Source organism: Pteropus vampyrus, unplaced genomic scaffold, assembly GCF_000151845.1.
Source record: "Pteropus vampyrus isolate Shadow unplaced genomic scaffold, Pvam_2.0 Scaffold68, whole genome shotgun sequence".
NCBI lineage: Eukaryota > Metazoa > Chordata > Mammalia > Chiroptera > Pteropodidae > Pteropus > Pteropus vampyrus.
This window is the reverse complement of record NW_011888849.1, coordinates 1,368,640-1,379,570: the sequence shown is the minus strand read 5'-3', so window position 1 is coordinate 1,379,570 and position 10,931 is coordinate 1,368,640. Positions and strand designations below refer to the sequence as shown.

At 38.5% G+C, this 10,931-nt stretch overlaps 1 protein-coding gene across 2 annotated transcripts in view; it reads left to right on the top strand.

Moving 5' to 3' along the window:
* Window positions 1-4,257: 4,257 nt before the first annotated feature.
* EXOC6 (exocyst complex component 6) overlaps window positions 4,258-10,931 on the top strand; it is a 175,533-nt gene continuing 168,859 nt past the window's right edge. The window contains exon 1 of one of the 2 annotated variants that reach the window (XM_011361567.2): window positions 4,258-4,430. In XM_011361567.2, the coding sequence (XP_011359869.1) occupies window positions 4,330-4,430 (101 nt within the window). In that variant the 5' untranslated portion in view covers window positions 4,258-4,329. The remainder of the gene's footprint in view (window positions 4,431-10,931) is intronic. The other variant, XM_011361566.2, reaches the window with a different exon arrangement.

The window sequence follows — 10,931 nt, the reverse complement described above, 5'->3', positions numbered from 1 at the left end:
AACTTGGTGAGTTAGGAACTATTATTGTTCTTAATTCACACTTAAAGAGACTGAGGCTTATACAAGTTAAGTAACTCTCCTAGCACCCAAAATCTAGTAAAAGATAAGTTGGAATCTGAACTCAAGCAGTTAAATGCCAGACCAGGGCAGCTGCATTCTATGGTCTTCTGAGGCAGAGGCTTTTCCAAGATTGGTTATTAGTCTCAAGACAAGTGGCTCAAAGTATAAGTCATTAATGACTAAGTTATTTACAAGTTAAATGCTGGTTAGTTTCACACTGGACACAGAATACATCTCCTGCCTTGCCTGTCTTCCTGGTGTATCTTTCCCCACCCAGGAGTCCCGAAGAGAGATTTTTAGTGGATCTCTAGAAGTCAATATCCATTGCCTGAAATATAACTCAATATGCATGTGCAATCTGCCTATCTGTGCTCTACTACCTGATTAAATCATTTACCCCTTGGGTAAAACAACATTGGAACATTCTTAGCTGAGTTTTTTATTAATGGTAAAAACAGGAACTGGTTAATAGGTCCATCTTCTCCAACTCACTTTTGTGTAGCCTTGGACAAGTGGCTTAATCTCTGTAAGTCTTGGTTTCTTCAAATTAATTTGGAGATAGTAAAAGTACCCCCACAGGATTTAAATTAGATCTTAGTGAAATTAGCATTAACTTAATTAAATTACTGATTAAATTAGTAAAGATTAAATTAGTTGATATAAAAGTCTTAGCAAATAGTGCTCAATAAATAGCTATTATGGTTTTTATTTTGGCCTGTAGCTGAAATTCTTTATTTTAGGGCCTTTAGAAATATTTCACTTTCGAATAACCTTTTGGGGGGCACATTTATGTTTTTGTTATATCTATGTCTATAATTAATATATAGTTATTTAGGACATTTAGCTTTAAATTCTTGGCAAAAATCTTCAGATACTAACGGAACTGTCAGAAGTCACAAAGGGAACCAGCAAAAGCTGTTTCAGAAGGAGAAGTGGTATATGGACTTCCTCCCATCTTGACTTGAACTGCAGAGAAAATACTGCTGCTTATGTTGAGGTAATCTCTGTGGGTGGGTGTTGAAACAGGACAGGAGTGAGGAGTGCCTAAGCAAGGCTGGCTCCCCAGCGCAGAGGCATCTGGAACTGGATTTGGATAGATGGCATCAGAATTGGTAATGAGAAAGGGAAAAGGTCTGGATGAATGCTCAGGAAAGGAACGCCCTGTCAAGAGACAGCTGCCAAATAAGAAGCTGGCCTGTGTTTTACCTTGCTTTTTGCTTCAGAGCAATGAATTCTGGTTGTGCATATCGACTGACCTAAGAGCATCTGCCCTTTCCTGCAGAGACAACTGGCTTTTTATTCTCTTTGTAGGAGGGTATAAAATTTGTATTCATTTCTTATGTTTCAGTTTCAGGTTAAATTTTCAAAAAATTTATTTCCCCCTCTTAAGAGCTGAACCTGCAATTCAGATGTGCTAAAAACCACCAGATGGTGGTGCCTCAGTAACTGGAGAGGCAGTCACCCAAGAAAAAAAATTGTTTTTTACTACTGAGTAAAAACCAATGGCATGAAGGGCCAAAACACTGGAGTACAGGGGTTTGGCTTGATCCAAGGATACAATTTTAAATAACCAGAGGAATGGATGAAGTTTATATCTTCTAACAAAAGTCCATAAATATTGTTTCTTGTATTGAAACTCTTGATAAAAGTGGGCTTAGGGAATTTGAGGCAACATTTTGTTAGTGCTACAGATTTCTAATAAGGCAACTGAATACAACCATATTATATGATATTATATTTAATGTCATGTATAAAGAGCAAGTTTGAAGAAACTAACTTTACAATTTGATATTGTTCTAATTCTTAATTATTACCAATCACAGATTAATCAAACTCCTACCTTATGCTCAGACCTGTTTGGAATGCTCCTTTCCAATTCATCCTGAATTCTTTCCAATGGCTTCAAAGCTTCAGTGATGTCTGGTTTCAAAACCCCTCCAGCTTTCTCTTGGCCAAGTACATAACTCTATGAGGAACTATAGGAAATTGCAAAATTAAAAAAGAAAAGTCTTCTCTGAACTTAAGAACCTTAACATGGTATGATAGTGCTGATGGACTTGGGAAGAGATCTTTTTATTTCTACATATACTTGCAACTCAAGAAAGTGGGATTTCCCAGAGATGATCTGGATTCTCCTGTACTATCAAGACAGTGGAAACAGGCGTGTGATGGGTTTTCTTGGTACAATGAGCAGTTGTATGTAGCAGATCTTCCTTGGTCTTCTAAGCAAGTATGTGCTGACATCAGTGGCATTTTTGTTCCCTGGGGCTTAAGTGTACAAAAACAAACGAAACTCCCAAATGTATGAAAAAGAACTAATCAAAACAAGCTCAAACTATTAAAACAGTCAGTGGTGGTGTGGATAAATGTGCTAAATTGAATCTAGAGTAAGCAGAGAAGGTCGTGATTAGTTGGGTAATCTCTACAAAGGAAATAAATTTGAGTTGAATTTTCCTGGGAGGAGAGATATTTCAGATTAATAGAAGGAAGGTACTTTTATATGTCAGTAATTTTTATTGGATTTACTAAGTATGGCAGGCAGAATAATAGCTCTCCTAAGATGTTCACATCCTAATCCCTAGAACATGTAAATTTATTATTTTACATGACAAAAAGGATGTTACAGATGTGATTAAGGTTAAGACCTTGAGATAGATGATTATCCAGAATTATATGGTTGGGTCCAACCTAATTACCTGAGTCCTTAAAGCAGAGAACCTTTTCTGGCTTAGGTCAGAGTCAGAGAGAGATGTGACTACAGAAGAATGGTCAAAGACATGCAGTGTTGCTGGTTTTAAAGACTGAGGCCATGAACCAAGGAATGTGGGTGGTCTCTAGAAGCCAGAAAAGGTAAGGAAATGAATTCTTTCTTAGACTAGAAGGAACACCTGGATTTTAGCTCAAGGAAATCCGTGTCAAACTTCTAATCTACAGAACTGTAAGATAATAAATTTGAATTGTTTTAAGCTACTAAGTTTGTGGTAATTTGTTATAGTGACAGTAGAAAACTAATACAATATGGGACAGCAACATGACACTACTCTATGGTCATTTACAGATGGGGAAACTGAAATATAAAGAGATTAGGTTTTTGCCCAATGTCACCCAGCTGTGAAGCGAAGGAGCCAGGAATTAAATGGAAGATATCTGTCTTCAGAGCTCATGCTTTTAACTATTAGATCACCTCCCAGGATTTTTGTATGGGGTTGGGGAAGAGGATAGAAATAGGCTTTTAGTGAAAGCTCACTGAAAGGGGTGAGTTACACAGCTGGATAGTAAAGAGCTTGGTTGACTCAAAGGCATTTTAGAGCCCTGGATTAATGGAGAACAGAAAATCGTTGTCCTTTAGGGGTTATGACCCTCTTCCCAATTAATTATCCTCAGTTGATGCTTTATGACAAGCTGGTTTACTCAGTGTCCCACAAGCATGTCATTAAACAGAACTCTTCTACATTAGTACCTTTGACCAAGCCATCCACCTGTCTTTTCCCATCTCTGAGCCCCTTTCTTCTCAAGAGCTTCCACCCCTCCTCATCCCAGCTATAGCAACTTGGGGGAACTTGGGTTCAAGGACTTTGGCATATCACATGTTGCCTTGGGTCTCTCTTGCATCTTTGCTAAGTGTCATAGTTCTTCATCATTTAATTTTTCTAGCGCTGTATTTTCAAGTTGACTGGCCTCTGTGAACTTCCTGTGGGGAGGGACATGAATCCACCCAGAGTGGTCGTCTTGGTGGTCAGCTGGGATTTTCCTGGTTCGTTCCTAAAATAAATCTTACTCCCACACACAATTTTGCTTTTCTTGGGTGTACGTTTTCCTTTCCCTGATTCTTCACCACCCAGAGTACATCAGGCCTCCTTGTTAAATGCTCTCATAGCTTTTGTTATAGATTGAGGGTGCTTATTTGATTGTCAACCTCCGTCATTACTGAGGTATTCCCAGCACGTAGCAGAGGGAGGGTCCGGCACACAGAAAACAAAATTATATGTTAAAGCCAGGCTAGTCACTAGACAGCAACTGGGGGCAAGTGGCGGGGGAGAGCGGGAGGCGACGAGTATCTAGTCCACCCCACCCAAGTCAGCACCTTGGCCTTCAGCAGGTGCCAGGGCCTGGACGCGGGGATGGGTGGCGCGCCCGCCGGCCGCCTTCCCGGCTCCGCTCGCCCCCGCCCCGCCCCTTTCCCCGCCCCCCCGCGCTCGCGCCGCGTGCCGCTCGCTCCCGCCGTCCGCTCGGCGCCGCGCCTCGCCGGCTCCTCAGCTTCCAGCCAAGATGGCGGAGAGCGGCGAGGGAGTGGGCACCGTCCCGGAGCATGAGCGGATCTTGCAGGAGATCGAGAGCACCGACACCGCCTGCGTGGGGCCCACCCTCCGGTAAAGCCCTCATCCCCCTGGGACTCAAACTGCCCTGGTCGGCCGCTCGTCAAGAGCCGGGCGGGACGGCCCGACAGGTGGTGCACGCGGAGGCGGGCGGGGGCGGTCCGGGGCGGAGGTTTGGGACCCCCGCCCGGCTGGGGCGGGGCGGAAGGGGTGCTGCACCTGTCGGCACGGCCTGCCTCAGCTGCGGGAGCTGTCACCGCGCAGGCTGTGGGTGTGGCTACGGCGGCACCTCTGACCCCGGGAGCCGCGATACCTCCTAGTGTTCGCTGCCGGGTCTTGGGCCTGCCGGGCTCCCTGTTCGCGGCTGGGCTGAAGGCACTTTGGCCGCGGCGGTGCTGGGAATGAAGGTTAACTACTGGCACCGAGCGTGACTGATATGCAGAGGTGCGCGCAGGTGGATACCCTGGCGTGCCGGGCGGCCGCGGGCGTGGGAGAATTGAAATTGAGCGGGAGACGCGGTCACCATCATCCTGCCGCGCGGCGGGGGTGGGAGAGCGGGGAATGTGGGCTGGAGGGGAGGAGCCGATGCTCTGGAACGCGCTGGTGTGATCGTGCGCTCACCCGGCAAGCCAGAGAAGCTTTTACTTATTTACGAAAGTTTCATTAATTTTGCATTACTTTTCCTGTTTATTTTAAAAAAGGATCTCCACCCTTAAAAATATAATCCTAGGTAATGAATATTCCAGACTGAGTATCTGCTACCCTAATAATAGAATATTAGCCCGACACTGTGCTGGTCTTTAAAATTAGGTTATGCACTCTTCAGGAGTAAGTGCCTTATAAATATTAGGCTTCATCTTTCGCAGTGATGATAATGAAATGGTTCCCTTAGGGAACTTAGGACTGATTGTGCTTTGTCATTATTATTTTCTTCAGGAGCCACTTTCTAGAAATAGAGCGCTCTTATGTTTTGTGGACCTGTGGATGAAATATAAAGTGAAACCAGTTCAAGTTATTATGTAAAGCCACCTACCTTGAGAGTCCAGAGGCCTTGGTTTTGCCCTAGTCCTACCACTGATGAAGTGTGCATTTATGGGCAAAAATCATTTAATCTTTCTGGACCTTGATTTCCTTATTTGTACACTGGTTAGGAATGGATGTTTAGACGCTCAAGAATCCCAGGACATTAGGGACCTCCCCTATTTGTTCAGCGTTGTATCCCTAATACCAAGCAAATGGTACGCACCTGATAAACTTGGTTACATGATGTTCTTGCTCTGTTATGATAAGCATGATTAGTGCATTTTCTTAATTTTCCATCATAATTATTTCTTTTCATAAAATTGTACGATTGGTAATAAAAGTGGAAATCATAGATTAAAAGGAAGCTTTATTGATTGCACGGTGAAACTGAAAAAATACGGTATATATAGTATTGATTATGAAGGAGACACTTCATCTTGGAAAATATGCTAGTAGTATCCTTGAAAAAAGATGAAATTAACTTAGAAGAAAAATTTGAAATATATTGAGAGACTTTTGTGACATTCACACATAGAATATATATATGTTTATGCTGTTATCCTTCTGTTTTGCTGGGCAATTGTGTCACCTGCTTACTTTGTGGAAACCCACACTCTTTGGCTAACTCCAGTGATTCATATTCTATATATACACTTGTCACTTCTCATTTACCAGCAGATTTCTACCAAATACAGCACTGCTAGCAGTTCTTTCTCTTGAACAGTGTTTAAGCCACTACTATTTTTTCCCTTAGGTTACACTGAAAGAAGTGCTAATATTAAAATCTAACAAACCCTTCGTTATGGTAAAATTGAAATGTTTTAAAAAGTAAAATAGTGTAATGAAGTACTAAGAACACATCTAGCTTCAGTGCATCCCCTGGCCAGTCTCATTTGATATTTTCCCCTATCCATTCTCTCTCACCCTGGATTATTTTGAAGCAAATCCCAGACATCAACTCATCCTTAAATATTTCAGTATTAAGATTAATTTTTGTTATTTCCCAGTTACCTTTTAGCTGGCCTGTAGGCTTATGTTGTTATTGCTATTATTTTTCTGTGGCAGACTTTTTTAGCCTGACCTTTTCCTAATTCCCTTATCAGATCTGACTTCCTGGGGGAAGTCAAAGTATTAAATGAGAAGCATGTAAACACTCTTCACAGTGCCTGGCATACAGTATGGTTCTTTGACCACAATGGAATTACATTAGAAATTAATAATTTAAAAAAATATGGACAATTCCTAAATATTGGGAAACTGAATAACATATATTTAAATAACCCATGGGTGAAAGAAGAAATTAGAAGAGAAATTGGAAAGTATTTTGAACTGAATAAAATGAAGACAACATATCAGAATTTGTGGGATACAGCTAAAGAATACTTAGAAATTTATAGTGCTGAACACCTCTACTGGAAATGAATAGTTTCAAGTCAATGGCCTCACCTTCTAACTTAAACTAGAAAGTGAAGAGCAAATGATATTCAGAAAAGCCAAAGCAAGGAGATAATAAACATCAGAGTGGAAACTAATAGAAAACAGAAAAACAATTGAGAAAATAATTGAAACCAAAACCTGGATCTTTTAGACCACTAAAATTGATAAGCCTCTAGGGGAAAAAAGGGAAGAGATGCCAATTATCAGGAATTACCAATTCCCAGTATCAGGAACGAGAGGTCACATCACTACAAATTCTACAAATATTTAAAAAGATAATAAAGGAATATTATGAACAACTTCATTCCAGTATATATGGCAAGTTAGAAGAAATGGACAAATTCCTCGAAAGATGTAAAATATCAAAGTTTATTTAAGAAGAAATAGATAACTGAATAGACCTATATCAATTAAAGAAGTTGAGTTTGCTATATAAAACCTTCCCCAAAAGGAAACTGTGGGCCCAGGTGGCAGTACTAGTGAATTTTACAGCATTTAAGGAAAATTTGATACCAATTCTATAAAAATTCTTCCAGAAAATTGAAGAGAAGGGGATTATTTTGAGGTCAACATTAACCTGATACTAAACAAAGACATTTCTGGAAAAGGAAACTATAGACCAATATTACTTGTAAACACAGATAAAAATACTTTAAACAAAATTTTAGCAAATTAAATCCAACAGTATATAAAAAGAATAATGTGTTATGATCAAATGAGACTGATTTCAAGAAAGCATGTTGGCTTAACATTTGAAAAATGAATCAGTGTGATTCATATTAAACTATGAAAAGTTGTATATCATCTTAATAGCTGCAGAGAAAGCATCCACAAATCTAACATTTCTGATACAAACCCTCAGAAACTAGGAATGGAACAGAGTTAGCCCGAAATAAGGCATCTATGAAAAACCTATAGCTAACATTGTACTTAATGGTGAAGGACTGAATGCTTTCCTCCTAAAATCAGGATTAAATCGAGGATGTTGATTTGCACCATTTCTATTCAGCAGTGTACCTGGAGGTCCTTGCCAGTATAATAAGACAAGAAAAAACGTGGATTAGACAACTGTCTTTGCAGACAATGTGGTAATTTATAGAGAAAATCATATGCAATCTATGGAAAAGTTACTAGAACTGATAAGTGAGTTTAGCAGGGATGTGGGATACCGTATCAGTGTTCAAAAACCCATGTGTTTTTATGATAGCAAGGAACAGTCAAGTAATTAAAAATTGATATAATAAAAATATGAAATAAATCTGACAAAAGATGTGAAAGACTTGTATGTGAAAATGACAAACACTGTTGATAAAATTAAAGAGGACCTAAATAAATTCATACATATGATGTACTCATGGATAAAAAGACTTGATATTGTTAAGATGTCTGTTTCCCTCAAATTGGTCTTTAGATTCAAGGCAATCCCAGTAAAAATCTCAGAATTTTTTTTTTGTGTGTGTGTGTGTATAGAAATCGAAAAGGTGATTCTAAAATGCATAAGGAAATGCGAAGGACCTAGAATAGCCAAAATAATGGGAAAAAATGAACAGAGTTGGAAGACTTATACTACTTGGTTTAAAGATTTATTATAAAAGCTACAATAATCAAGACAGTGTGATAACTAACATCAAGATAGATAAATATCTGCAAGCAATGCCTCTGTTAAGGGCCTAATATCCAAAATATACAAAGAACTCATACAACTCAATAACAACAACAAAAAATAAACAGTCCCATTAAAAAATGGGCAGAGGACCTCCCAAGAAGACATATAGATGGCCAACAAACATGAAAGTGTGCTCAACATCACTAGCTATTAGGAAAATGCAAATCAAAACCACAATGAGATACCACCTCACACCTGTTAGAATAGCTACTCTCAACAGGACAAGTAATAACGTGTTGGAGAGAATGTGGAGAAAGAGGAACCCTCATACATTGCTGGCGGAACTGTAAATTGGTACAGCCACTATGGAAAACAGTATGGAGGTTCCTCAAAAAACTAAGAATTTATCTACCATATGACCCAGCAATCCCACTCCTGGATATTTACCCCAGAGACTTGAAAACCCATATCCCAAAAGATATTTGCACACTGATGTTCATAGCAGCATTATTCACAGTGGCCAGGACATGGAAGCAACCAAAGTGTCTTATGATAAATGACTGGCTAAAGAAGCTGTGGTAAATATATACAATGGAACATGACTCAGCCATAAGAAGAGATGTGACAACATGGATGGACCTCGAGATAATCATGCTAAAAATCACATGATATGACTTATATGTAGGATATAAACCTAAAAGCAACAAACAAACAGGGCAAACACTCTTGGACATGGACAAAGGACTAGTGGTTATAGAAGGTGAGGGGTAGGGGGAGGTAGATTGGGTAAAAGGGGTCAAGTATGTGGTGAAAGAAAAATCTAACTATGGGTGATGAACACAATACTATATATATATATATATATATACACAACACACATGCCTTACTGTTGAATTGTACACCTGAAACTTACTGGATTTTGTTAACCAATGTCACTATAATAAAAAATAAATTAAAAAATAAAAAAAATAAAGTATAAACTAAGGTTAAAAAAAAGGTAGATAAATAGATCAGTGAAACTGAATAGAGACTCCGTAAATAGTTTCCCACATATGCTCAATTCATTTTTGACAAAGATGCAAAGGCAATTCATTAGAAAAAGTCTTTTAAAATAATGGTGGAACAATTGGATATCCATATACAAAATGATGAACTTTGCATCATATTTAAAAATTAACTCAAAGTGCATTTCAAATATAAAGTGCAAAACTATGAAACTTAGCAATTATAGGAGAAAATCTACATGACTTTAGGTTAGGCAAAGATTTCTTAGATACTATTCCAAAACATAATACATAAAAGAAAAAAATTAAATTGGATTTCATCAAATTTGAGAACATCTGGTCTTCAGACTATTAGGGAATGAAAAAAGTCATAAATGGGGAGAAAATATTTGCAAATCACATGTCTGATAAAAATTGCATCTAGAATGTATAAAAGAAGTCTTTAAAACTGAATGATAAGAAAGCAAACAACCCAATTAAAAATAGGTACTTCACAAAAGAAGATATGCAGAGGGCAAATAAGCATATGAAAAAAAAATGCTTAATATCAGTAGTTAGAAAAGTGCATATTTAAAGATATTTGCACACCAATGTTCATAGCATTATTCACAGTGCCCAGGACATGGAAGCAACCAAAGTGTCCTATGATAGATGATTGGATAAAGAAGCTGTGGTGCATATATACAATGGAGTATTACTCCCCCATAAGAAGAGATGAAATACTGCTATTTGCAACAACATGGATAGACTTTGAAATAATCATACTAAGCGAAATAAGCCAGACAGAAAAAGTTGAAAATCACATGATATCACTTATATGTGGGATATAAACCTAAAAGCAACAAATGAACAGGACAAACAGAGACTCAGGGACATGGACAATGGACTAGTGGTTACCAGAAGGAAGGGAGGAAGGAGGAGGTAGACGGGGGAAAAAATTTTAAATCATTTCAATAAAAAAAGAGAAGTACAAATTTAAATCACATCATTAAACTACCACAATATTAGAATGCTAAAATTATAAAAGGATGACCGTGCCATGTGTTGGTGAGGTTGTGGAACAGTTGGTACTCTCATACACTGCTATGGGAATTTATCAGGTTGAGGAAGTTCTCTTCTCTTCCTAATTTGAATGTTTTCATTATGAAGGAGTGTTGAGTTTTCTCAGATCCTTTTACTGCAGCTTTTGAAATAATCGTGGTTTTTTCTTCATTATATTGATATGGTGTATTACATTAATTTTCAGATGTAAACCCAACTTTGCATTTGTGAGATAAATCCCACTTGGTCATAAGATATAATCCTTATATAAACAGAATACTAGGATTCTGTTTCCTAGTATTTTATTTAGGATTTTTGCATGTGTATTCATTAGAGGGATTCTGTTATTTTCTGGTGATGTCTTTGTCTGGTTTTGGTATGAGAATACCTCATAAAATGAGTTGGTTAGTGTTCTTTGACTTGAGATGATCATGTGTCCCCCCC